A 27,479-nucleotide genomic window follows, 5' to 3' on the forward strand; every position below is an offset into this window, starting at 1 on the left:
GGGGAGGAGGAGAGCGGGAGGGAGGGAGAAGAGAGTGGAAGAGGAGAGAATGGAAGAATAAGAGGATGGGAGGAAAAGAAAGGGAGGATGGGACTAAAAGAGAGGCTGGGAGGATGGTGAGAATGCAAGAACAAGTGAGGATGGAAGGAGAGTAAGGATATGAGGAAAAGAGTGGGAGCTAGAAGACAGTGAGGAAGGTAGAAGAGCATTTTCACCATCCTGACTTCTTCTGAAGTGGCTCACTCAGCTCTGTTGCAGTGCTGTTCTCCCCTCATTCTGCCCATTTCAGACATAAAGGTTGTTGTTGTCGTTTTTTACCCAATGTTGTGTACCCTGGCGTTTGTGTGCTGACAGAAGCGTTCATAGCTTTTGTAGATCAGTTGTCTGGAGGATTCCAGAGCCTACAGGAGTGGATTTGGCATTAGTAACTCGCTACTGCCACCATGTGGTGAATCAGTCACTCACTACAAGCCTTACATGGATTGATCATCAGTTCCCAGACACAAAGGCCTAAGCCTTGACTAAAAATGTTTTCCTATCTCTATTTAAAATGTCCACTTCACTAATTAAACATTATACTACAGCAAACTGTATACCAACATCAGACCGGCCTAGAGAAATGACAATACACCTTTTGAGTAGGGTGGACTAAAAAGACCACACATGCTCACAAGCCATACATGTACAGAAAATGTTTCTTTATCAAGCACTTGGATTCAGAATGTGGTAAAATGGAAACTGGATCTTTATGTCACAAAAGAGGGACGAAGGATGGATTTTTAAGTATGACAACAGGATTCACTACCAAATGTGAATGACTGTACACCAGGTTTGATTATACAATAGTATAATAACAATATATTAGATTCAGGATAGTAATCATTACAACTTTATGGGAATTAACTTACAAAGATGTCTCTGTCCTAATTTAAGAATAAATAGAATGGAATAAAAACATTAAAACAAACAAAATTAAAGGGCATGGAGACAATAATGGCAACAAAATGACAATATTTGTCAGGAAAGTGAATATCAGTTGGCATGACGATATTTCATGAACAGCAAGCACCATGACAGATCTAATACAGTACTAGGCTACCAATGTTAAACCCCTCAACAAAACTAAATGCCATTTCTGGATATGGTACAGTATATTCTTGCTCATGATCAAGCACAGTTGTTCAGTGCCTCGAGGTCATTAATGGTTGTGTGTCTGTGTGTGTGTGTGTACAGTATGTATACTGTACTTGTGTGTGCGCGTATGCAGGTGTTCCTGTTTGTGTGGCTGTATGCTTTCAAGGAAATAGGAAAGTTTACTGGAGTTGGTAAAAAGTACAGCTACTAATTCCAAACCAACAATACAATGACAAGTTGACAAATGTCCAATTTGATCACTTTTTCTGTTCACCTTCAACTTAAATCTCAGTCCTTTCTTGAGTTCCTTCCTCATTTTTCTCCTTATTCCACTCTACCCTGCTCATTGGAGTGTCTATGAAGTCATGATGACAAAAAAAGAACACAAAACAACACAATGTAAACCTAAATAGATGAAATCACTAAAAGAGGACCCCCCCACACACCCCACTCCTGTGCAGGAGAGAGAAGCAGCTCTGGGCACCATAGAGACATGGGGCAAATACAAATACCAAATACATAATACTACATGAGGAACATTTGATTTACCTCTAAGTTTGCCCTTAAGGGACCAAATCCAATGGTTTCATTGGACTACGTGAACTAAATCAAGAGCACTCCAAGGTATTAGACAGTATTAGCTAGTATTAAACTCTGGAAGGGAGAGACCCTGCAGCTCCCCCTAGATTACATTCAGATGGTCCTGGGCTGTTCTGAGGTCCTGTCATAAAATCTACTATCCCTATAGATATGAACGAATTATGTTCCTACCATCAACAGATAATCAACTCTGTAGATATGCAACAACTGGTTAGTTAGGGTTAGTGGATAGTTGGTTGAATGTTTTTGCTGACAGATAGTTACGCATCTATACATTATCAATGGAAGGACACTCCAGTTAAAGTATTATGGCTTGTTAGCTTTTAACCCGCTGACTGGTGGGAATATCTAGGTAGAACACTCCCTGAGGTCCCAGAGCTGCCCATCTCCCACCCATAAACAAAGTGACATATCAGTTCCTATATTTCATATGACTGCCTGTCTATCTCTGGCCATAGTGGCTGTTGAAGTTGCTGCCCCCTGGTGGAGCGATGCTGATGGATTCCAGGATGGGGCGCAGGGCCTGGCCAAACGGGCTGTGAGGAAACACACAAGAAAATATGGTAAACATGTTGGTTATGGCTCATTGCGAGCAATGATAGTAGAGACAGATATGAGTGTGTGTGTGTGTGTGTGTGTGTGTGTGTGTGTGTGTGTGTGTGTGTGTGTGTGTGTGTGTGTGTGTGTGTGTGTGTGTGTGTGTGTGTGTGTGTGTGTGTGTAAGTCTCACGTGGAGAGGACTTCAGACGGCAGGTTGGTGATGTAGGCGGGAATCTGGCTGCCTGTAAGGAACTGGGCCACCTCATTACTGAAGGTGTTGCAGTTGTGCTCAAATAGGTGGTACCTGTCACCTCTTCAGACAGAGGGGGAGAGAGAGAGAGAGAGAGAGAGAGAGAGAGAGAGAGAAAGAGAAAGGAGGGGGTAAAAGCGTGGGTAGGGGGTGTGAATGCACACAGCACATTTCAATGACATCCTACAGCAAGTTCAGGTGAAACCATATAACAGATATGTATCCTTACCTGTATGTTGATTCTCCCAGCGAAGACAGGTACTCCATGAAGATCTCCTCGGTCACCTCTGTGTTCCCCAAGTCCACTATGGAGTTGGGATCTCCCAGGGAAGTCCCACTCTGTAAAGCACACATGCACACACACACACACACAGACACACACACACAGACACACACACACAGACACACACACACACCCTCTGTATAGTCACTATGGCATCTGACTCCACAGCTCCCTCACACAATTTTAGATCGACTGTGAAACAAGGTATGGATCGGGACTGTAAATAAAGGTGAAGAAGTGAACACTATAAAGCTTGGTCTTACAGGCAGGCAGTTAGCGATGCCCTCTCCGCCATAGAAGAACTCCTCCCCGTGAACCACAACAGCTGTGTGCCTTAGTATGAGCAATGACAAAGCATTTGCTATTAGAATGTGTGGCATTGTTGATAAACAAACCATCAATAACTTTACACACACACACACACAATCTCCATAACATAAAATAATGTCCCTATACCAACTATCTATTTCAAATTATGTGACATTTCCCCCAAAAATATGTTTAGAAATCCCCCAACTCACCATATTCCATCAAGCTGCTTCCCTGTGGAAGAATAAAAGAGAAATGTAAGTATTGTGCTGCATTGGCACAAGCTTTTCTATAGCTATGCAATGGGCCTAAAAAAGCATCCTCGATCTCGTGATCGCGCACCCCTGCATTGCATCACTCCCTGCGCGAGAGCCAAGTCCATGTTAAGGGAGAGCTAGCTTAGCTAGTTAGCAACTTACCCAGCATAAGGGGACTCAGTTGGCGCGCCATTCCCTTGGAAATGTCGTAAACGTATAGTTTAACAGAGTACGACGTGTTCTGCTGATCCATGGTTCAATCTGGTGTCTTGAAATACTGTTTAACAGCTATCTGCAATGTTTACAAACGAACTAGCTAGCTAGCTAACTAGACAGGTAGGCTAGCTATACAGTACAGCTACAGTAGACAAGTTCAAAACGTCACTTGCGTAATTCAGTAAGTCAAAAAACGTACATATATGCTCACATATAAAAATAGCCAATTGTTTGAAATCCAGGAAAAAAGTAAAGCGACGAATAGCTAGATAGCTAGCCTGCTAGTTCGTTTGCTGGTGCTGTGTCACTGTGAGTAACCTACAAGAAACCCACATTCTGGCAACCAGAGCATCTGACAGGTCAATGTGGGTACACAGCTGGCAAGATATTAAGTGTTAGAATGTCATGTCAACCTGTCAGAAAATATAATATGTATCAATCTTGCATCCTAAAAGCGTGATTGAGCACAATTTAAATCAAATAAGTGACATGATGTGTAATGCAAACAAAACATATGTTACAGCGCATATTTGATTTAAATATTTGGTCTCGGTTAGTATCTAAATAAGGCAACATATTAAATATTACGTATGTGGAAAAAAAAAAAAAAAAAGTGACTGAAGTGATACATAAATGTTTTGGTCATTGATATTTTGTTGACAACATCGCAGTCAGTACCATAGTCGCCCTGAAGAGGGCAGTAAGTTGTGTACTCAGCTCTTCAAGCAGACAAGCACACAGCAGAAGAAGAAGACCAGTCGTGCGCGCTCACATCTCAGAGAGCACGCTTATCAACATCTGTAGCAAGAATCGGAATTAACGTATCATTATATCAACTATCAACTTCACAGTGTCGGAGCTAAGGTAGTGTTCCAGGGTTAATCTGCCCCCAGTAAACTTTGCCTGTGACTACAATGCCACACTGAAATTTAGCAAGCTAAAGCTAGCAAACTTTACCCGCCATAGGCTCTGTGCACCAGCTCCACTACTTCCTGAAAGGAAGTGGGCATCTTTATTTCCTATACTATTGGATTAAGTGATTGATCAGGTGTGCGGCACACCCAGCGCACAACTGATAAATCACTTAATCCAATAGTATAGGACAGGAAATAAAGATGCCCACTTCCTTTCAGGAAGTAGTGGAGCTGGTGCACAGAGCCTATTCATGTTGTGATTAGTCAGTCGGCTAGCTGGCTAACCATGTCTGCACTGTCTAGTAATTGTCTTAACTTGTCCGTCGTTTAACAAGAATACACACTGTGCTACTAGGTCCCCGTATAATTTCCTTAAATTAATTGAACTTGGATTGACCGACCACCTTTCCTTGTAGGGAGAGCACAATGCCAGAGTGGAACGCCTATTACCAGAACGATGATGACGGTGATGATGAAACGGAGGAGGGAGAAGAGTCTGGAGGTGAGAAAGAAAAACAATAGTTTCAGTCTCAACAGCAACATCACTAATGTTATGAGTTACCATTTTGATCAATAGAATTCGTCAGTAGGCCGTTAAAGTCAGTTTAAAGCGAGTGCCAACTCTGTGTTCTCTGTCCCTGACAGGTGAATATAAGCACACCGGCAGGGACAGTCTGGTGTTCCTAGTCGATGCGTCCAAGGAGATGTTTGTCAAGGGAGAGGATGGAGAACCCTCTAACTTCGACATGACCATGCAGGTGGGCTGGTCTCCCATCCCTCTCTCTTGTGTTCACAAGAGTGAACTCTCTCTCTCTTCTGTTCTGATACTCCTAGAACTGTCAGCAGCATTTGATACGATAGACCACCAGATCCTCCTCTCCACCTTTGAGGAGAAAGGCGTCACTGGCTCTGCACTCTCCCTGTTTGCATCCTACCTGATGGGTCACTCCTACCGGGTGACATGGAGAGGGTCGATGTCGGAACCACATAGTCTGAATACGGGAGTTTCACAAGGGTCTGTCCTAGGTCCTCTCCTTTTTCCCCTCTACACTACATCGCTGGGTTCTGTCATTCGCTCACATGGCTTCTCCTATCACTGCTATGCCGATGACACCCAACTGGTCCAGTCATTTGTTTCCCCTTCCTGACACACAAGTGGAGCTGCTGTTCCTCCCGGAGAAGGGCTGACAGCACCAGGAACAGTCCATCACCATTGAAGACACAGTGGTGACACCGACTCGGACTGCGAGGAATCTGGGTGCGACCCTGGATGACAAACTGTCGTTCTCTGCACATATCACATATGTCACACACTCTTGCAGATTCCTGCTCTACAACATCAGGAGGATTTGCACTGACGAAACGACGCAACTGCTCTTCCAGGCCTTTGTCACCTTCCACCTGGACTACTGCAACTCCCTCCTTGCTGGGGCCAGCCAGTGGTGTCAGCCATTAAACCCCTGGAACTTGTCCAGAAAGCTGCTGCTCACCTGGTGTTCAATCACCCCATGTTCTCCCACACAACTTCCCTTCTCCGTTCCCTACACTGGCTCCCTGTAGCAGCACGCATCCAGTTTAAAACTCTGGTACTAGCTTACAGGGCCATGAAAGGAACAGCTCCCTCCTACCTCCAGGCCATGGTCGAACCCTACACCCCCTACCGACCACTGCACTCTGCTGCCTCAGAGTGACTAGTTTCCCTGTCACTCAGAGGCCCCTGCGGTCGATCGACACGGTCACGGCTCTTCTCTGTCCTGGCCCTGCAGTGGTGAAATTAATTGCCCACTGGTGTCAGGACAGCAGAGTCGTTGTCCATCTTTTTCCGCAGGCTCAAAACTAATCTCTTCAAAAAGTACGACCATGATCCTCCCTCTTAAGCACCTATTGTATTTTTAGATTGCATTTCTTGCACTTTGCCTTCAGCAATAGATGATGCTGTGATGCTGTCCTAGTCACTTGTTTAAGAAAAGAGATGCACTTGTGAGTTCTGGCAAGTAGTACATTGGCTTTTCCTACGTTAAATGCAATTATTGTAAGTCGCTTTGGATAATAGCGTCAGCTAAATGACTAATTTAAAATCTAATGTCTGCCATCCTCCCTCTCCACCTTATCTCGATCCCTCTCTCTCTGTCCCTCCATTTCATCCTCATTTAGCTTCACATTACTGTGTGTGTGTGTGTGACAGATGTCTCTCACTCTCTCTTTCTCCCTGTCTGTCCGTCTGTCTCTCTCTCCTACAGTGTGTGCGCAGTGTCTATACCAGTAAAATCATCAGCAGTGACAGGGACCTGGTGGCGCTGGTGTTCTATGGGACGGAGCACAGCAAGAACCCCCGGAACTCCTTTAAACACGTCTACATCTACCACGATCTGGACACGCCCGGTAGGTAGTCTTGTGACCCGGACTCTCCCGGGAGGAAGCCAGTAAGTGACCCCTGCCGATGTCTTTACAGGCATCAACTCTCCCCTCTTCATCTCCACCGCCATCTCGTTCCCTCTTGCTTTCGATCCTCACCCGTTTCCTGTTTCTCTCCTCTCCTTCTGTTCCTCCCCATCCTCCTTCCACCCATTCCTGCCCCCACCCCCTCCAGGGGCCAAGCGAGTCCAGGATGTAGAGGCCCTGCGAGGGGAGAAGGGCCCCCTGCTGGCGGCCAAGACCCTGGGCAGCGGGGAGACCTCGCTGGGCGACGCCCTCTGGTGCTGCTCCAACCTCTACAGCGACATCAAGCTCCGCCTCTCCCACAAGCGCCTCATGATCTTCACCTGCAGGGACTCGCCGCACGGAGGGGACAGCGCGCGCGACCGCCAGACGCGCACTAAGGCCGGGGACCTGAAGGAGACCGGTGGGTTGGGAGAGAGAACATGCTGCGTGTTTCATGTTTCCTGTCGTGTTTTCGTCATCTGGTGTGATTCAGGATTCAGGGAAGTTTGAATGGTGCCTCAGAGACATCCAGTATTATGTCTCTCTCACACTCTCTCTCTCTCCCTCCCTCCTTGTCTCTCACTCTCCTAGGCGTGGTCATTGACCTGATGCACCTGACAAAGCCGGGTGGGTTCGACGTCTCCCTCTTCTTCCGTGACGTGGTGAGCCCTCCGGAAGACCAGAGTGAGCTGGGGCTGCAGCTGGAGGCCTGTGGGAAGCTGGAGGACCTCCAGAAGAGGGTCAGGGCCAAGGAGCAGAAGAAGAGACCTCTGTCCAGGTAGTGTTGGCCGACTCACGTTCTCTCCTCTCGTTTCCCTCCCTTCTGTCTCTCCTCTCCCTTCCATATAGTGCCTCTTCCCTGTAGTTCTCTGTTCCTCCACTCCTCTTGCTTCTTCTCCATCCCTCGTTTCTCTTCTCCACTCCTCCTTCTCATCTCGTCCATTTCTTCCCTCCCCTCCCCCAGGTTGAGTCTGAGTTTGGGGGAGGGTGTGAAGGTGGCGGTGGGCGTGTACAACATGGCCCTGCAAACCAGGAAGCCCTCCGCCGTCAGGCTGTACCGCGAATCCAACGAGCCAGTCAGGACCAAGACCCGCCTCTTCCACACGCAGACAGGCAGCCTGCTGCTGCCCAGTGACACCAAGAAGGCTCAGGTGAAGGACGGGGTTGGGTTGATTCCTCGTAATTGCATGTTATAGTTCTCACTTGTGGGCCAATGGGAGTACTGTAGTAGTTGGGTATATGCGGATGTTTGTCTGTACACACAGTGTAATCTCAGTGTATCGTGACTTAGCGTGTGTTCCGGGTGCGTTCCGGGTGCGTTCCGGGTGCGTCCTCACGGTGGACTGCGTGTCTGATGCCCCGTAGGTGTACGGGAACAAACAGATAGTAATGGAGAAGGACGAGGTGGACGTGTTAAAGAAGTTCGACGACCCGGGTCTGGTTCTGGTCGGGTTCAAACCCCTGGACCGCCTCAAGCTGCACCACCACATTCGACCCGCCGTCTTCATCTACCCCGAGGAGGATCAGGTCACAGGTGTGTGTGTGTGTGTGTGTGTGTGTGTGTGTGTGTGTCTATGTGTGTGTGTGTGTGTGTCTATGTGTGTGTTGTGAGAAGCTAACTGAGGTTTTGACGGGAGATACCGATACTCCAAATGAACCCCTCTCTAACCGCCTGCTGTCCTGCCTCCCCACAGGAAGTGCGTGTGTGTTCACCGCCTTGCTGCGGAAGTGCAGTGAGAAGAGTGTGTTTGCTGTGTGTAGATTCACCCAGCGCCGTAACACCCCCCCACGCTTCCTGGCGCTGGTTCCCCAGAGGGAGGAGGTGGACGAGGGCCAGGCCCAGATCACCCCCCCAGGTACACACTGCACCGCTGCTCTTTAATATGCATCACACTCATAGAATTGTGCTGATTAATGGGATAAAATATGGCTAATTCGCCATGTGTGTCTGTGTGTGTGTGTGGGGGTGGGTGGGTGTGGGTGTCTCACCAGGCTTCAATGGCATCTATCTTCCCTATGCGGAGGACATCCGAAACCTGGACAAACCCCAGCACCCCACAGCCTCAGATACACAGGTGGACAAGATGAAGGAGATCGTCCACAAGCTGCGCTTCAGATACAGGTACTGTTAAAGGTACCCAACGAAACGTGAATCAAAATAATCCGTTCTTTGTTTATTTTCGAGATTCCTCGATTATATGGTTCCTTGTAGTCTAATAAACATGTCGAATCACTTGAATGTCTTTCCTACCTTTTAATTTCTTCGCAAAATGATATTTAGCTAATGTTTTGAAAACAACAAAGATGTGTGAAACGTCACTATTATGTGCTCCGCGTATTGACGCAATGATGTAGTACGCGATTTTCGGGGACCACCTTCTCAAATTTGCTCTAGAGCGCATACTAGTGGTCAAAAACTACATTGGGTACCTTTAACTCTTCAGATACAGGTACTGTTAACTCTTCAGATACAGGTACTGTTAACTCTTCAGATACAGGTACTGTTAACTCTTCAGATACAGGTACTGTTAACTCTTCAGATACAGGTACTGTTAACTCTTCAGATACAGGTACTGTTAACTCTTCAGATACAGGTACTGTTAACTCTTCAGATACAGGTACTGTTAACTCCACCATGGTCTGAGCTAGATCATTTCCAGCAATCCAACAATAATGGCATATTATGCCATTTGTTTAACACTCAGCTCGTCATAGATTATCCCCTACGTGAGATATTGTGTGTGTGTGTTCCAGGAGTGATGCGTTTGAGAACCCGGTCCTCCAGCAGCATTACAGGAACCTGGAGGCTCTGGCTCTGGACTTGATGGCACCAGAACCCATTGAGGACTTCACCAGTACGTACCCTGGCTGGCTGACCCGTGTGCGTATCAGATACACAAAGTATCTGATCAGTGGAAAAACTCAGCCTTCCCTCTCTCTCTCCCACCTTCTTCATCCCCTACTTCCTCACATCCTCTGCCTCTGCTCCGTACCCTTCCTTCTCCCTGTCCTCTCTCTCCTTCGCCTCTCTCTCTCTCCCTCTCCCCCTCCCCTCCATCCCTCCATCCCTCAGTGCCCAAGGTGGACAGCATGGACCGACGTCTGGGTCCGCTGGTCCAGGAGTTCAAAGACCTGGTCTACCCTGCGAACTACAACCCAGAGGCCAAGACTGCAGCCAAGCGCAAACCGGGTGAGACTCAGCTACGCGACAACCCAAAGAGATGGTGGAGTGTGGAAGTCTCTCACTCGCAAGAATCAGGGCATCCTGAGACCCAGTGGCTGTGATGGGAGACCAGGAGTGGGCTGTATGGGCTGATCCCAGATCAGCCCCTGAGCCCCAAGCCCCTTGTGCAGTCTAAAATACTGTCACATCGCTCACACCTATCCAAGCCTCCTAGGTTTATGATGGAATTGGAATGAGGGTTTGGAGCTTGGTTTGAGTTTAGTACTAACTGTGCATGCTTAACTTGTACTAACTATGCAGGTTTAACTAATACTAACTATGCATGTATAACTAGTGCTAACTATGCATGTTAACTAGTACTATCTATGCATGATGACTATTACTAACTACAACTAACCCCGGATGTCCTGTGGATCAGCAGCAGAGGGGGGCGGAGCCGAGAAAAAACCCAAGATGGAGATGGCAGAGGACGAGTTGCGGGCACACGTGCAGAAAGGCACCCTGGGTAAACTGACAGTGCCGGTTCTGAAGGACGCCTGCAAGCAGTTCGGTGTTCGGACCACCGGGACCAAGAAAGGGGAGCTGATAGACGCACTGACCGCTCAGCTGACCAAATGAAGGCTCTTCATCTCTGTCTATGTAAAGAGGGGAGTTCGGGTGAAAAGCAGGGAAGCTTTGGTACATTAATACAATGAAATTAAACTAGAGGTTATAATTAGTAACTTTTCAGATGAGGTGTCTGTAAAAAGCTCAAATGAACGGCACAGCTCATGTCCATCTGTGTACATTTTGAGGAGCCAGTAGTAGCCAGCCTAGTATAAAAATGTAATTAATTTTTTTGTAAAACGGGAAGTGAAAAGTTAGGAAGACTGGGAAGCCAGTCCAACTTATGTACTGATAATATAACCATTTAAGTTGGGGGGGAAAAACCATTACTGTTTATGTATTGCCTTTGTAATTTCCAATAAAAAGAGAAAAATATATCAAATATTGTTTGTTTTTATTGTGCTCAAGATGATGCCCTTTGTGAGATCTAGGTACATAAAGCAATTATTCAACATATTTCCTGTCAGGGTGTGGGCCATGGATGTACTATAGGTGTGGGCAGGGCCTAGCCTGGAGGGCCCTCATATGTAAGTACTTCCACGTGACCGGAGATGGCGCTTTACCGCCCAGGGGCCACAACCTGGTGTTGAGGAATATGGAGACGTGCGATTGCAAAGTGTCCAGCGAGTGTACTAAAATCTCCACATACTGCGGAGATGGAACAACTGACTTGGAAAACACGGTGACGGGTGAGGATGATGAGAAAATAGCTGTACGAGGGTGACGGTAAAATGATTTACGACTGTAAACAACGGAGGCCATGGGGACACTGTTAGCCTAAGTTACTGCTTCGCGCTAGTTCTTGTCAGAAGCTAGGCTATCAATTTCTTTCTGCTCCTTTCTTCAATTTACAAACAAAAAGAAAAAACGATAAAGTCGCACTTGGCTTCACTTTGAAACCTCAAACGCATACTGTTACATATGCTGAATTTACCAGAAAGCAGAAACGTATAGGAAGCACAAATTATATTTGCTTATCTCCCGAAACATCTGGGTGAGAGGTAGCCTAAAACTCGTGACAGCTGATAAGTTCTGTTGCAACACTGATCAAAGCAACAAGTCATGCTCTTCTCCCCCATCTCCCTCTGCTCCTGCTCAGGGCAGTGGTTGGACTTCAACAGTGTGCTGACAGCAGTTTTGACTGTGGTGGGGTACCTCCTCTTCAAGCTCTCACAGGGTCAGTGACCACCACACAGCCAGTCCATGCAGACCATCCTTACCCCTATTGGTCAGGAACTAGACCAAGGAATTCATAAAATATTTTATGCATTCCTTGGGCTAGACACATGTTGTGACCACATTCTAGAACGCAAACATGAAATGCTCTGATCAGCAGAATGTGGCCCAGTCGGACTTCTGGGTCTGAATGGAACCATTATAGGACCTACATGAGTCCTCACATTATTCTATCCCTGCGGCTTGAACGATCCACTATGTTATCTTATCATCGCAGACTGCTTATTCAGTGTGTGGGGTTTGTGTGGTTTCGATTCCACCAGATATTGTGTGTCTGATGATTGGTAATCAATTTCCCCAGGCTCTGCATTTCTAAACCATGTCAGTTTAGCGTGATCTTGACGCTTGTTGTCTCTGGTCTACCACAGGCCTCCCAGCCCTGATAAGATGGCCCATCCGTCTCTTCTGTTCTCTCACCGGTATGTTGACTCAGCGGTTCCACCTCAGGCTAGTATTGATTGCTGTGTCTGTGTTACTACCCTCAGTGTGCGTCTTGGGGTTGTGTATGCCTAATTGTGCCTCGCGCTCAGCACTTATAGCAGGTATAATCTTCCTTAGCGCAGGAATCGTTCCTGCCATTAGCTTGTCCTCAAAGAGGAACCCCAGAATTGTGTGCATGGTAAATAGAGAGACACTGTTAAACATAATCTTTTCTCTGTATGTGTTGCAGGTCTGTCTTCTCTGTGGAGTTGGATTAGCCACCTCGTGGGCACTCTACGAGGTATGTGTGGTGTGCTGCCATCCTGTACCATCAATCCCTCCTTTCTCTCCCACGTAAGCAGGGGAAGTCACGCTGAAAACCAGAACTCGCACCTTTCATTCCAAGCTCCATTATCTCTGACGTTGTCATCCTATAGTCATGATGTTGAATTTTTTGGTGTCAGGCAAGCTCCAGGTGGTGTAGTGAATGTGCCCCTCTCATGGTTCAATGTGTTTCAGTCATACAGAACCTGCTGAAGTGGCTGTCTCGTATTTGGAGGTTCACTGTAGGTGAGAGGTCCTTCATTCTAGTAGTATTTAACTCAGATAATACAAGGGCTTTGATTGGTTGATTTGATTGATCTGTTAGTTGACTGACTGACTGACTGACTGACTGACTGCTTGATTGACTGACTGACTGACTGACAGAGTTAAATATATATCTGTTCCTCCTAGTTGTATTCTCTAAACTCAGCTTGGTGCCTGCTGTCATCAGAGCCATAACAGGTAGGCTTTTTACTTTCTCATCTTCTATCCCTTCCCCTTGACTCAGTCTCCCTAACTCTCTCCCCTCCCCTCTCCTCCCCCAGGTTCTCTCACTAACGTTAAGCAATGTGTGGAATCGGTCAACACACCCCAGCAGCACATACGAAGTAAGTCTGCCTGATAGATTGCTGCCTGCCTTGACCAAACACGTTTTTACCATCGGACGTATCTGTGGGTCCTATCAGATTAGTTTAGGTCTTCAGGGTTTTATCATACATTGAAAATAAACATTCTGCGATAAAATAATGTGAAGCCCCTGGTCTGACGTCAATCCTTCTTTCTCTCTATTGAAGTTGTGGTAGCCGTGTGCTCTTTCCACTTCACTATAACTGAATGGGCTGAGCAAACAAGGAAGCCGCTAATTGTTTTCTCTCCCCTGTGTTTGTTTCTCTCCCAGGGCCCTCCAGCAACAAACCCCCAGACAATGACCCCCAGTCCCCTGTGACCGGCAGCCTCTCTCCCAGCTGCATCCCCAGGGAGCCTGGGGTGAGGCTCATCCTGGTGGGGCCTTCTGGAGGGGGCCGCACCTCCCTGGCAGACACCCTTCTGGGCTGCCGGCTCCCGCAGCTCGGTGGCCTGGAGCCTGTGCCCCTGTCGGAGAGCACCAGGCGGACGGTGGTGGTGGAGGGGGTGGAGGTGACGGTGGTGGACACCCCGGACCTGCTTGGCCCCTCCCTGGGAGACGGTAAGAGGGCCAAGGAGGCCCTGCGGAGCCTCCAGCTGGCTAGTCCCGGACCCCACGCTATCCTGCTGGTTATCCAGGCTCCGGGATCCGGAGACGGGATGGACCAGGACACAGCGGAGGCCACGCGGGCCGTCCTGGAGCTTTTTGGGGAGAGAGCCAGCGGCCACATCGTCACGGTCCTCACCCACGTAGACCGCCTGGGGCCCCGCCGCTCGCTGGCCCAGCTCCTGGACGTGGACGCCGGGGGCCTCAGGACAGCCCTGTCTCTGTGTGGCCAGAGAGCAGAGATGGTGGACAGCGGGCCAGACTGCCCCCTGGCGGAGCGGAGGGCCGTGGGCAGGAGGCTGCTGGAGAGGGTGAGGGAGATGAGGGCGCTGAGGGGCCCCTTCACCCACGAGCTGCAGACGAGGGAGGAGCGCCTCAGGGAGGAGCTACTGGCAGACATGGCCGCCACGTTGGCATGGAAACTGGGACACATATCGGAGACTGGAGGGAAAGGTTGAGAGAGAGACAGACAAGGAAAGAGAGGGAGAAGAAGAGACGGCGGGTGGGAGGTAGAGTGAAAGAGGGAAATGGCGAGTGTTCATACACTTCTGGGTGTGCAATTTTTCAGATGGTTTTCAGGTCACTGGGTGGTTTTATTCTTTAAGTGGAGAGTTGACCTACATGTCTTATGCTGGAATTTGTTTTCAAATGGGTGCATGACATACAGATACGCATGTGAATCACCTCTACCATACTACTGATTTGCCTTGGCGCTGCTACGAGTATGTTGCAATATTTTCATATACATTTTCTGACAATGCTGCTATTGTATTTTCGCCTGTCTGTTTATTTTGAATGTCTTGCAATTTTTGCCCAAATAAAGACTGTCCAAGGAAAGTTTAATTCTTCTGTGTACACCTATTCCATTTATCCAAAGTATTTGGGATCATATCGGATGTTATTGTTTTACAAAGATACAATTGTGGAACATTTTGGATCACACCCCCTCTCTAGATGAAAATAAACTGGAATCTAGGGTTTCGCAGTCTCGGGGGAGGGGCTACTGTACGCAGACTGGTGTGACGCAGACTATGACAAGAAACATGAAGCCAGAGACGCTCTGCGCATGCTTGAGGAGAGGTACAGGAGCTACAAGGAAAAGTGCCAGCTAGCTAAAGACAAAGGACTAAACAACCGCCTGAAAAGAGGAGAAAAGGACAATTCTAGAGGATTATGCTAACACCACGACAGGGCTGTCACGCCAAGAGAAAAGTACGCGGTAAGAGGAGAACCGAACAAATTGCGAGGGGGGTTTTGTGGCATGACTAGCTACGTTATCAAACGAGTGGCACGTACAGCAGCCTGGCTACCTATTCAAGAGACTGAATATTGGACGAGCTTGAACGATGGTTCATGTAAACCATTGACAATATAGGATGTATTCAGTTATAGCTTCAAACAGAATATGATATTGGCTACATTGAAATCGTATGCTTTAGCTACAATCAGCTTTATTTGCTAACCAGGCAGCTTCCTCTATCTCACAGTCAGCTGCTGAATGTTGATCCCGCTGCTCCTGTCGTTCTTGCTGACGACCGTAGGAAAGAAAACTCCTTAGCACAACACCTGGCATATCTTATCTGGCTCCCTCTCTGTAGCAAACATTGACATTAAGGGTAACAACATCTTAATGCATCTCTCTCTCTCTCTCCCTCCCTCTCCCTCTCTCTCTCCCTCTCTCTCCCTCTCTCTCTCTCACACTCAACAGTTTTCCAGGGAGTCCTGTCTTGGGACCTTCAACCAGCAAGTCTCAGTTCTACGGCTTTTCAACTTGCAGCCTGCCCATGCTGGAAGTCTAGTCCTGTGTGGGGAAGCCCAGCGATGGAAAGAACTGCTGTGCTCTAGTGACTGGCAGAGCGTCCTGGACTCTTGTACACACCAGCAAAATGGAGGAAGTGGAAAGGAGAGACACATACTTTGGCTTCTTGTAGTCTTTGTTTTGTTGTTGGGTTTTCCCCCCAAGTCCATTGCCTTTTTAAACTGACGTTTCTGGAATATTTCCTGGGGTTTGCACATCCTCTTTTTTTTTAATTCTTTTTTTTTTATTGTTGTTCTGAAAATTCTGTCCAGCCCTCAGCATTCCAAACTTGAATCTTAGTTCTTAGTATCTTTTATCCCCTTTCCCAACTCTTTCTTCCTCCTCTCGTCCACAGTCCTCCATTGTGAAGTGACAGGTGTAGCCCAGTTGACCTGGGTGTCGTTCTCCTAACCCTGCCTCCCCCTCCCCTCTCCGCACGCCCCTCCAGCAGCTGAGAGGTCGCTATGGCCATGGTCCCCACGGCAGCGGCGTAACCACAGCGATGGGGAGTGCTCCGTGTTCCGGGGGGAAGGGGAGGGGAGGGGGGGGGCTGCAGGACCTGGGCTGTATGCCCTGGAAGGTCAGCAAGCAAAAAGGGGGAGGAGGGGGTGAGGTAGAGGGGTCCGGGGGAGGAGGAGGAGGAGGGAGGGTGGAGAGGACAGACCTGAGGCCACATCTCTCGCCTGTTCAGGCTCCACCGCCTCCACCTATCTACCATGAGAAGCAGCGTCGGGAGCTGTGTGCTCTGCACGCGCTCAATAACGTCTTCCAGGACGGGGCGGCCTTCAGCAGGGACACACTGCAGGACATCTATCAGAGGTAAACTGTGTGTGTGTGTGCATGCGTGCGGGCGCTTTGGTGGTGTATTTGTGTGTCCGCCATCTGCAGTGTTCCTGTCTCTCTCCCTCTTTCACCCTCTCTTTCCATCTGTCTCTCTCATCATCACTCCATCTCTGCCGTTCCTCCACAGACTCTCCCCTGGCACTCTGGTCACGCCTCACAAGAAAAGCATGCTGGGAAACGGGAACTACGACGTGAACGTCATCATGGCCGCCCTGCAGACGCGTGGGTTTGAGGCTGTGTGGTGGGATAAAAGAAGGTAACTGGGGATTTCACTTCACCTTGTTAGAACCCAGCGGCTCATTCATTATCTGTCAAAATCTCTCTGTCATTACAGTATCTGTCAATAGTACTCGTGTCTCTCGCTGTGCTACTTCCTTAGCAAGCTCCCCCTACTTTTCAATGGGGACAGTAGTGAGTTATCATATGTAGAATAAGCTTATTCCTGGGTTGAATTATAGTAAAAAGATTTTCCATGGGAAACCATTGAACGGTTTGACTAAACTCACTTCCTGTAACACACAGACAGTTGCTGACGAGCTGTGTTCAACTGTCAGTTAAGCGCAGCTCAACTAGTGCTAAAACGCTGCAGTGCAGTTTGCAGTCACTGGTCAAATGCCAGCGGAAAAGAGGAAAGAGTAGAGACTTCATTTACATATCCTCTTTACCACAGCCACAAAACCCCCAGCATCAACACCAAACCTAAGAGTACAGTAGCCACTAAAATCAGATTGTGTGTGTGTGCATGTGTGCATTATGTCTGTGTTTCTGTCCACGTGTGTGTGTGTGTCCAGGGATGTAGCCAGTATAGCTCTGTCCAACGTGACGGGCTTCATCCTCAACGTGCCGTCCAACCTCCGCTGGGGGCCTCTCCGCCTGCCACTAAAACGCCAGCACTGGATAGGTGTACGAGAAGTGGGCGGGGTCTACTATAACCTGGACTCCAAATTGCGCAGTCCACACACCATCGGAAACCCTGATGAGCTCAGGTGCGTGCTTAAAGGTGGTGTAAATAGATTTGCTTTAGTGTGCTCCATGTAGCATATAAGAGTAATAGTATAATAGTAATACATGATTTCAATGTTATCTCCACTGGGTGGCGCCACATAGTAACTTGACATCATTGTGCCAATAATTAAAGTTGCTACACAGAACTCATCTTTAACTATTACCTAGTTCTTCTATTCCTAGTGCAGAATCATTATTTTATCACACAACACACCAAACGATCCATGTCTATGGGTCGTTTTCTTAAAGGGGTAGCCCAGAATTTTGGACATAGAGCCCCATTTTCAACTTACCAATAATGTTGATTGATGATAATGTTGTTGATTGATGGAGAACATTTTCAGCTGATTGATTCCATGTTGTCTCTTGTTGCGTTGATAGCGGTGTTCAAATACAAGCGCAATGCAGTAGAAATTGCTAACATTAAAAGAAAACTCACTTAAACACTCCACAGTGCTCCCAAATCAAATATGAGTGTTTGAGTTTTCATACCAGTATTTTTGAAGTCCAACTATCGTTGAACCCATACAGTATGTTTGTTCGGACCTATATGTCTGTTTCTGTAAATAGGGAGGCAGAGCGATACATAACTAGCTGGCACTATTGTCTTCACAACAACAAGGAACAGAAGAGTGGACTATTCTCTACTATCAACTAATATCAACAGAATAACAAGTTGCAATGGCCACATTCGAGATGGATATTAATGACTTTGATGGAGTTTAGTTTATCTGGCAATCCTTAATCGTTTCGAGTGTTTATAAGTGAGTTTTCTTTGAATGCAAGCCATTTTGGCTCGATTGTGCTAGCATTAGCATGCTGCTAACACCCGAATGAGAGACAACATGGAATCAACTGAAAATGCACTCCATCAATTAACAACATTACAGGTAAGTTGTAAATGAGGCTCTGTATCCAAAATTCTGAACTACCCCTTTAAAGTTAAAATGGTCATTCATATTCCCAAACATTGATGAGCTCTCTTGCCTTACATTCTCAGTTTAAGGTTATAACAGATGTAATAACACAATTGTCATAATGTACACATTTGACTCCCCCTCTCTCCTCCATTCTGATGACATCACAGGAAGTTCCTGCGTCACCAGCTGCGAGGGAAGAACTGTGAACTCCTATTGGTCGTCTCTGAGGAAGTGGAGGTACACCAAACCTGGAGGTCTGATGGCTTCCCAGCCAACCAATGATATCTCACCTTGTTGCTCAGGACGCATGTGTTGTCCAATCAGGGGACAGCCGGATGAGGAAGTAGAGTTGTGCTAAGCCAATCACAGGGAGGCACTCTGGCCAGACTTCCTTAATTATTTTTGTTTACATTGCTGGACTCTGGGTGAGGAGAGCTGAAGCGATGAAGGATTCGAAGATACAGGGAGATCACTCAGAATCACACTACAGTACACACAAAACACACAGATCTATGAACTTTTATGTTCGCAGTTTGGAATTCTAATGTGTTTTTATATATATAATATATATATATATACATCGATCAGCCACAACATTAAAACCACCTGCCTATATTTTGTAGGTTCCCCTTGTGCCACCAAAACGGCTCTGACCTGTCAATAGTTTTTTTAAATCATGTGGAAATAATTCACCCTCTATTAAAATCTTTCTGTAGCAAGCAACTAATAATGTAATAAACTACCAATTGTGTAATAGCTACCAATAATGTAACCCATTTCAAATTTACACACAATATTCGGCAGGAGATTTTAATTTTGTGGCTGATCGGTGTATATATTGACTATTTTTCAATGTCACTTTTGATTTGGATTTTTTGGGGGTTTGTATGTTAACTGTTCCCAGTTGTTTGTAAGAGTGGGAGGTGTGTCGTATGGTCTGGGCCTCTTCTTCCTGTGTCTTCATCTGTTAAGCCCTCGAGGTATACAGATGCGTCTTTCATGTTGCTCTACTCTTCCCTCTCTGCATCATCCTCCAATCAAATGTGTCCTTCTTTGCTCCGCTGTGACTGTGTATGTTCTCATCTCACCTCAGCCTCTCCCTCTGAATCGACCTGTTCTCTATCCAGACCTCCACTCTGCCAAAGCAGCTCCAGCAGCACAGAGACAGACCGTACCAGACATGCCTTCTAATTCAGCCAACATGTTTATTTGAATGGCTTAAGAACGTTCCAAATGGTTCGCATTAAACATATACAGACATGGCGACGAGAGTGTTTGTAGGCTACTCACAGTCGCTTCTGTGATGATTTTCTGATTGATCATATTTTGGATGTGGCTCTGTTAGTACATATTGCGCTGCAACCTAGCAAAACATTAGTTGCAAGTGAAAGGGCCTCCGGTATTCAATTCATTCATTCAGTTATACAATTCACATTTCCCTCAGACCAGCTTGCTGTTCACCGTAAACTACCTTTTCAGACAGTTTGCTTATTTTTGCCTTGTTTGCTGAATTTGAACGCATCTCAGGTCTGTATGAACACAGCATATATATACTGTACAATACATATTGTATGACAACAAGGTAATGGAAGGAATACCAAGCAGCACTCCTGCCACTACAGTGTCTGAATGTGTGTCTGTCGGTACACATACTTTTACATAGCCAATAGAAGCTATCCTGTCCATCTGGTTTCCTGCTAGGCATGGGAGCTCTTTTTTGCTGAAACTTGCTGTATCCAAATTAGAACTGTATTCCCCTTTAGACTTTGCTTGTCCCTGAGTTATTGAAAGAGGTCATATCATTACGGGAAACTGACAACCGATAGGGTGGCCTAACTCTCAGCAAACATAGAATGTCCATCTGCCAAATTCTCTGTTGTGAAATCTGCTCTTGAGTTTCAGCAGGGAGTTACCATGCTCTGAGCACAGCTGTGATCTGGCAGTGTCTTGGCCATGGTTAAAACGTATAACGTCCGACAAGCTTGGGGAGTTCAGGGGAAGTTGGTGCTGTGTTGATGTGAGGGAGGTGATGGGAGTAAGTAGGTGAGAGAGTCGTTTAGAAACTGAAAAGGAGTCAAGGGAAAAGTGAAAGTTGGCAGATCAACACATGTCCAGACAGATATGTGTTGTTATTGTTGTTGTTATTGTTTTTGTTGTTGTTGGTGTTGATGTTTTGAAATCAGCCTTATGAGAGATTTGTGTTGGTGGCTATGTAGCTGCCGTCACAGCAGAGCTGTGTATGTCGTTGAAGAGTGACTAGATATGGCCTTAACTTGTGTTTACAGAAGAAGCAGTCGTTGCTCTCCACCTAAAATAGATGCTCAACCCCAGTCCTTGTGGGCTTGGCCCACAAGACTCTACTTTCTAAAGTATTCATGTGAACGTGTAATCATTTTGCTGTTATCACATAGTAATGACCTGACAAGTAATTTGATTGCCAGGCCTTTTTAAACAGAGCGTCAAACCCTTGGATAGAGAATCCCTTCGCTGCTACACCACTGGTTCAGAAGGAACTTGGTAGTGTTGTGATATTTTTGCTTTTTGCCATGACAATCCCACCCACCACTCCTGCCACAAGGTCCCGGTTCCTTCACCTTTTTCTCTTGTTTTTCACAGAAATAAAATGCTTGTAATGGCACTTTCTACCCTAATGCGTAAATGTGTCTATTCATTTCTTGGATAAAGAGAGATTTGATTCAGTTTGGAAAGGACCAAGAGACAATAGCGTTAAACCTCATAGTGAATATTCTGTTACTATATTTTGTCCTATTATCATCCGAGTTGTGATGACTGTATTTGACGTTGTCATTTGCGTGCGCGGAGCCGCGGACCCATGCCTCTCCAGTTCAGAGCTGACAGCATCTACGGACGGCATGACCTGTCGGAGAGGAGCGCGCCTCGCCGGGACGCGCAGCTAGTCTCGGGGACGCGCCAAGCGGTGCAGATGTGTCGCAGATTTGAAAAGTCACTGTACGTACGAAGAGATCTAGTACGAGGAAGTGCACCGGAGAAGAGAACCTCGAACTGAAACGAAAACCAGGCTTATTCGAGAGGGGAGGGACTACAGCGAGGAGAGGAGAGGACAGTTTTTGTAACGCGACACGCAGGTATTATCATAAACAGTTACTTTGTTTGCATTGGACACAACTACGGGGGAACAGCTGCTATAGCCTACCAGTTTTGCCTTCAGTTAACAGAGCGGATACTATTGGTTCGATCCGATGGAGCTGTCAGCTATTGGCGAACAAGTGTTTGCCGTGGAATCGATCATCAAGAAAAGAGTTAAAAAGGTAAGCAGTGTATGTTGGACATAATGCAAATGTATACTTAAAATAATAAAAGCTCTTTATGCTGTTATTGATGCGGGCAGTCAATGTGAAGTAGGTTGCAATGAAGAACACTTGCACCAGTAGCCTACTTTTATACACTCCATTGATACCCTAGAAACACGTTATATCCCGGAGGGGGCGGGGAATGGGCTATCCCTTTAATATAACGTGGAGCTGCGTAGCCATTGCATAAAAGTACCTCATCGTTCTTATACAAATGTGGAACTGGTAGCATTCGGAATAGAAATCTTCACCTGTTTGGGACCCTGGGAATTGGCAGAATAAGTATGGCATTGCTATGATTGCGCATCAAAGAAGAGCTACGCAGTGGACGCGATGACGGATGGGGATTTGTGGACGAGCGCTGAACTCTTGTGTTTCTCTGGACGTATCGATAAAACGGACGTTCTTGTCAGTCACCCCTCGTCTCTTGTTTCTGGAGGCATTAGACGTGAACACGATATGTTCATAAGTGCATGAGTCATTGTAGGCTAAACATTTCAGGTGGAAGGGACACACGCGCATAGATAAACTGGCGTAACGGCTTCAACTACAGTCCGTTATTTTGACGCTCAGGTGTAAATGTTCGTGTGTTGAATCCCACGCTTCTATTTTCAGTGAAATGTTCTAGCATGTTTTGCACGAATTCTCTATGAAGAGGGGAGGTGGGATGCGCTCACGTGAGGATCCCTGAGTGTCAAGTGCGCTCCTTGGCTATGACGTCATTCTAACTAGGGAGCTGTGAAATCCGGGAAGCTATACGTTTTTTTGGAATGAAGATGACGTCTTCCCTCCACTTATCATAAGATTACGTAATATGTATCCTCTATTTACCGTCGATACGTGCCCTCTGCACTTGGAGTCCGGTGGCAACATCATCCCACTCATACTTCATCACAGGTCCAACTGATGAAGGTCTGGGTCAATGTCTGTTTCAGGGGAACGTGGAGTACCTGCTGAAGTGGAAAGGATGGCCTCCCAAGTGAGTACAAAACACTACAATGTCGCCTCTGAGCTGAAGGTGATTAAGTGGTGGCTTAAGCCTTCTGTTCACTGTACGACTGAAACAATCTTAGATCGGGGATCCCTTCCCACTGTACGACCGGGACTCCGTCTCAAGACCATACGACCATACGACGTGTGTATTCACACTATGCGATTTGTATTCACACTATACGATTTCTGTCAGCTCCGATTACGCCCACGATTCATCTTGGCTGAACTTCTACGTGATCTGCGATCTACGACGAAAATATCTGACATTCCAGATATTTTGTTGGGAGGTCGTAGTCTCGTCGTAGAACGTTGTAGCAATGAATCGCAGATCGTACACCTTCTCACACTGTGTGACTTGCGAGTCCCGATTTTGCATATGATGAGCTACTATTGTCTGCGACAACCCACGACCACCATACGACCTCAGAATCGTGGGTTTTATCGCACAGTGTACATGTGGCTTTAAGTGGAGTCCTCTGAGAACCAACAACTTGGAGATGGACAATGGAATGAAAGACTCCCTCTCTCTCTCTCTCTCTCTCTACCCCTCTCTCCTACTTTCTCTCTCTATCCCTCTCTCATTCTCTATCGTTCTCCCTCCCTCTCTCTCTTTCCCTCACTCCCTCTCTTTCCTTCTCCCACTTTCTCTCTCTCTTTCCCTCTTTCTCTCTATCCCCCTCTACCACATTCTCTCTTTCCCTCTCTCTCTCTCTCTGCAGGTACAGCACCTGGGAACCAGAGGCTCATATTCTAGACCAGCGTCTTGTTCAGGCCTATGAGGAGAAGTGAGAGTCATTTAACACACCTTCGTACTGGACCGCGCCTGTTGGCGTAGAGAAGGCTGAGAGATGACTAACACTCTGCCGTCCTAGTGGCGGAACTGCACTTTTATTAACAGACTCCTCTTGCTTTTTATCCCAGAGAGCAGAAAGACAGAGCCCTGGGACACAGGAAGAGAGGCCCTAAACCTAAAAGACTCCTACTACAGGTATTAAGTATATCCTCACTATAATGTATGTCAGTTAATGCTGAATTTATGGTCAATTTGTCCACTGTTTACACAGTGTTCTCTCCAGAGCAGAGCACTATGCAGTCTGTCTCTCAGCCACTGCTATGTGCAGGTAGCTTACAATGACTGCCTTGAAGAAACCCAGGAGTACCAGAGCCAGTGAGCTTTTTTGTAACCTTGGACTTACCACCTTTATGTTGAGGAACCTGACCTTCAAATTTATGTGCAGACTTGACCGCTCACTGAATGACATTATTGAACTGATTTCAGATACTGGCCGTAGCTCTGTCAGGTACTTGTCTACCATCCGGGAACACTGGCTTGAGTGCCTCTTTTAGCCTTCGTGCCTGTTATGTGCTTCTAAATGTATATATATATATATATATATATATATATATATATATATATATATATATATATATATATATTTTTATATTTATATGTAATGTACTGCCTTTACTATGTGGGCTACGAGCCTGTAATAAAGTTTATATATATGTGAAAATAATATCCATATCTTTATCCTGTTCAGTGTGTGAAAGAGAAGATATATTGCTATATTAGAACCTCATCTCTTCCAACCCCCCCACCCCCCTCCCAGAACACAGTCTACACCATGGACCTACGGAGCGCCCACAAGGCCCCGGACAAGCCCCCTGCTCGCCTGCGTCTCTCCCTGACTCGCTCGCTGGATCCTGGGGCCGAGGGTCAGGCGTACGGCGCCTGCCGGAGGAGCCTTCACCCACAGCTGGCCCGCCGCAACAACCAGCCCAGCAGGTCACAGTTCAGGTGCCTCAGCTCCCCCGATCGCCCCCCCACCCCCACACGGGACCAGGACTGGGGAGGGAGGGAAGAGGAGGACGAGGACATGGAGGAAGAGGAAGAGACCAGACAGGAGTCGGAGAGAGAGGCTGAGATGTGTGGCGGCATGCTGGATGGTAAGTGTGTCTTGCGGTCAGATAGCAGGCACCATCGGCCTGCTGGCCTACTGGACTCTCCCTGCAGGTCAGGGCTGTGTGTTAATCCGCTTGTAGGTGCAGGGATGAAGAGTTAAACGGGCTGGCTGTCCAGCTGACTGGTAGATAACCAGAACCCCAAGCTTCACAATCATAAGCTTGGAAAGCTGACAGTGCTCTCTCTCTCTCTCTCTCTCTCTCTCTCGCTCTCTCTCTGACTAGATTTTGAAAGACGCAAAGAGGGAGAGATATGATTTACTGTTATGCCTCAAAATAGTGCAAAGTCAACTTCCTGGACGTGTACAAAGCACACAAACATGTCCCACAGGCAAGGAGTTCTTATCTCATATGTCTTTGTCCGTATATGATACTGAAAGTAAGATAAACCATCTAGGGCATCCTGGAGAGGTAACTTAATAACATCAACACACGTGACGGACTTGATGCAATCACAACCCTCTCTCTCTCTCCCTCCCTCTCCTTTGCTCTTCTCTTGTTTTCTCTCTCTTTATCCCCCTCTCTCATCCTCTCCCTCTTTCCATCTCTTTCTCTCTCTCAGGGCAGAACAGGGCCGAGGAATGGAGCTCTGCTATTGGACCTGAGGAGGTGACTGTATCTGAGAGGTCAGAGGTTTGGAGCCCCGTAATTGGCCCTGGGGAGGTGACAGTCACTGATGTCACAATCAACTCGTTGACGGTGACATTCCGAGAGGCACTGGCAGCCAAAGGCTTCTTCAGGGGCTGGGGCCTGGAGTTCTGAGAAACAGCAGGACAGTGGAGAAGACAGACAGACAGAGAGAGAGAGAAACAGAAAGATGAAAGGGGAAGATGGTTGGGAGATCATGGAAAGTGTCTCTCAAGTCGGACTTTTATAAACCTTAGTCCTCTACCTTCCTCTGCTTAGACAGTGTACACTTTCTCTCTCCTCACCCACCTATCGGCTCACTCCAGTCTTGTGAGCGTCCTTAATCTCTCTTCAAAACTAACTTCCTACTGTTCAGTTCTATATTGCAGTATACAGTAGTGTACAAGACGGTGTTTACTTACTACATTGAAATGAGCATACACACTCATCCAGTGAGATATACAAGATACCTATAGAAACTGTTAGCCTGTACAAAAAGGGGTTGTTTACTATTTCATCTAGACTATTATTCTTAGTAAACATGTGGCTTAGAATCTTGTATGATTGTTCAGATTCTCAGCAAGAAGACGACATCCCCCTGCATGCCTTTGTTCTCTCCTTACACTCCAGTACTCCAGGGCTATTGAATACTATTTTGTTACCGTAGCCCTCGGTAGTTAAAACAAAACAAGTATTTAGTTAAAAAAAACACAAAGAACAATGACTTGAGAGCAGCCTGTACTGAATTGCACTGTATTTGCATCATTAAATTGATGTGTCATCCCTGTGGAATCTTCCTGCTTAGCTCCCATTGGTCAGTGGTTGTTGACTCACTCGGAGGGAGATCGGTCAGTCTTGTGACTGTGAACACTCTCTCTGTGACCACAAACAGACAGGAGCGGAAGTGCCTGATGTTGTTGTTGTTTCTGTGGAGTCGCCAGGGCTAGCGCGCACACACACACACACACACACACACACACACACACATATAAACACAACATCTGTTAAGCTTTTAGAGCTGTCACACACGCACACACACAAACTGTCCCATCTTTTTTGGTCTGATAACAGTGAAGGCAAGACCCTCTTTTGCTATGACTAGGGCTTCTAACTCCAGAGAGAGACAAACTGAGAAAGGAGAGAAGGTGACGATGGATGGATTTGTAGTCATTATTTTTCTATATTGATCTGAATGTAATCGATTTATTCTCAGAGAGAGAGACAGACATATTGTGGTATGTCATGCAGCAGAGGGACTGAATAGAAGAGTTTCTATACAGTTTTGTGACGAGTCTACAGTAAAGGTGATGAGGCCAGAAATACTATATGCAAATACTGTCAATCTCAAATACTTGGGGTGAACTTGATTTGGGGTGGTAAGTAGACCAGTGGGTAGAGCATATGACAGGCCACTTGACAAGTGATTTCCCATCAGTCACTGCTTACCGTTGTGCCCTTTAGCAAGACATTTGTCTCCAACACTAGCTCACAATTGTAAGTCGCTTTGGATAAAAGTGTCTCCTTGACTGAAATTTGAATGTAGTTTGCCCAGTACAATGAAACCGATGGCATATGCTTAAAAAAAAGTAAAGTCAGGAGTAAACAAATGCACCTGAAAGTATTTGATTATGTAATTGACCCAGGTCTTGGCATTTGTTTGATGTTGCCTAACATGGTTTGTGCTTTGGGCTGCTTCTTATTCACTGCTGACGTGTTGAGTGAGGAAACATTGCACTTTATGTCTGATTGGGAAATCATGTAGTAATATCTGCAAAATATCTTCCAGTCCATAATAAATGTCATGTGATGAAGTGTATTTCTATTGTACTTAAAAATAAATGTGGTTCATGTTTATCTCAAGGCTACCCCTTTTTTCCCCAAAACCACACCACAACTATGGCTAGCTCGCTGCCTACAGTACATATGTCCCCTTCAATAGGGATCAGTACAACTGTACATGAATGTCCAAGCAGTGCTTGTATCGCCAGCTCATCATTGTGGTATACAGGAGCATGGCTGAATTTAGTGCACCTGGGATATGATGAAGGCGAAATGTCAAAAGAAGGATGTCACA

At 46.6% G+C, this 27,479-nt stretch overlaps 5 protein-coding genes across 7 annotated transcripts; 4 read left to right on the plus strand and 1 right to left on the minus strand.

Annotated features, from left to right (window-relative positions):
• Positions 1-768: 768 nt before the first annotated feature.
• Positions 769-3,885, minus strand: desi1b (desumoylating isopeptidase 1b). The gene is made up of 6 exons (XM_084456282.1): positions 3,536-3,885; positions 3,329-3,350; positions 3,071-3,140; positions 2,754-2,863; positions 2,465-2,587; positions 769-2,270 (listed from the first exon to the last, which is right to left on the minus strand). The coding sequence occupies exons 1-6, from the start codon at positions 3,624-3,626 to the stop codon at positions 2,177-2,179; spliced, it is 510 nt and encodes a 169-aa protein (XP_084312408.1). The 5' UTR covers positions 3,627-3,885; the 3' UTR covers positions 769-2,176.
• Positions 3,886-4,332: 447 nt separating this feature from the next.
• Positions 4,333-11,023, plus strand: xrcc6 (X-ray repair complementing defective repair in Chinese hamster cells 6). 3 transcript variants are annotated; one of them, XM_084455959.1, is made up of 13 exons: positions 4,333-4,453; positions 4,920-5,005; positions 5,149-5,261; positions 6,744-6,885; positions 7,094-7,345; positions 7,516-7,702; positions 7,889-8,075; positions 8,290-8,458; positions 8,619-8,780; positions 8,917-9,046; positions 9,679-9,779; positions 9,998-10,114; positions 10,527-11,023. In XM_084455959.1, the coding sequence occupies exons 2-13, from the start codon at positions 4,930-4,932 to the stop codon at positions 10,724-10,726; spliced, it is 1,836 nt and encodes a 611-aa protein (XP_084312085.1). In that variant the 5' UTR covers positions 4,333-4,453; positions 4,920-4,929; the 3' UTR covers positions 10,727-11,023. The 3 variants fall into 3 exon arrangements, with proteins under 3 accessions (XP_084312085.1, XP_084312086.1, XP_084312087.1); XM_084455960.1 differs by having other exon boundaries at positions 10,530-11,023; XM_084455961.1 differs by having other exon boundaries at positions 9,682-9,779.
• Positions 11,024-11,277: 254 nt separating this feature from the next.
• Positions 11,278-14,749, plus strand: LOC311324229 (uncharacterized protein). Its single transcript, XM_084456646.1, has 8 exons — positions 11,278-11,403; positions 11,814-11,891; positions 12,319-12,369; positions 12,621-12,671; positions 12,890-12,940; positions 13,106-13,156; positions 13,240-13,302; positions 13,593-14,749. The coding sequence occupies exons 1-8, from the start codon at positions 11,310-11,312 to the stop codon at positions 14,381-14,383; spliced, it is 1,230 nt and encodes a 409-aa protein (XP_084312772.1). The 5' UTR covers positions 11,278-11,309; the 3' UTR covers positions 14,384-14,749.
• Positions 14,750-16,225: 1,476 nt separating this feature from the next.
• On the plus strand, positions 16,226-21,099 carry josd1 (Josephin domain containing 1; the record flags this gene model as incomplete). The annotated part of the gene is made up of 4 exons (XM_084456694.1): positions 16,226-16,542; positions 16,694-16,822; positions 17,358-17,552; positions 18,659-21,099. 4 exons carry the CDS (start codon positions 16,226-16,228, stop codon positions 18,771-18,773), a joined length of 756 nt encoding a protein of 251 aa, XP_084312820.1. The 3' UTR covers positions 18,774-21,099.
• A 537-nt stretch (positions 21,100-21,636) lies between these two features.
• Positions 21,637-27,106, plus strand: cbx7b (chromobox homolog 7b). The gene is made up of 6 exons (XM_084455905.1): positions 21,637-21,781; positions 22,759-22,802; positions 23,536-23,601; positions 23,738-23,804; positions 24,427-24,763; positions 25,341-27,106. Exons 1-6 carry the CDS (start codon positions 21,713-21,715, stop codon positions 25,538-25,540), a joined length of 783 nt encoding a protein of 260 aa, XP_084312031.1. The 5' UTR covers positions 21,637-21,712; the 3' UTR covers positions 25,541-27,106.
• The last annotated feature ends 373 nt before the right edge of the window (positions 27,107-27,479 follow it).

The sequence above is a fragment of the Borostomias antarcticus genome (genome assembly GCF_949987555.1).
Source record: "Borostomias antarcticus genome assembly, chromosome: 22".
Classification (NCBI taxonomy): domain Eukaryota; kingdom Metazoa; phylum Chordata; class Actinopteri; order Stomiiformes; family Stomiidae; genus Borostomias; species Borostomias antarcticus.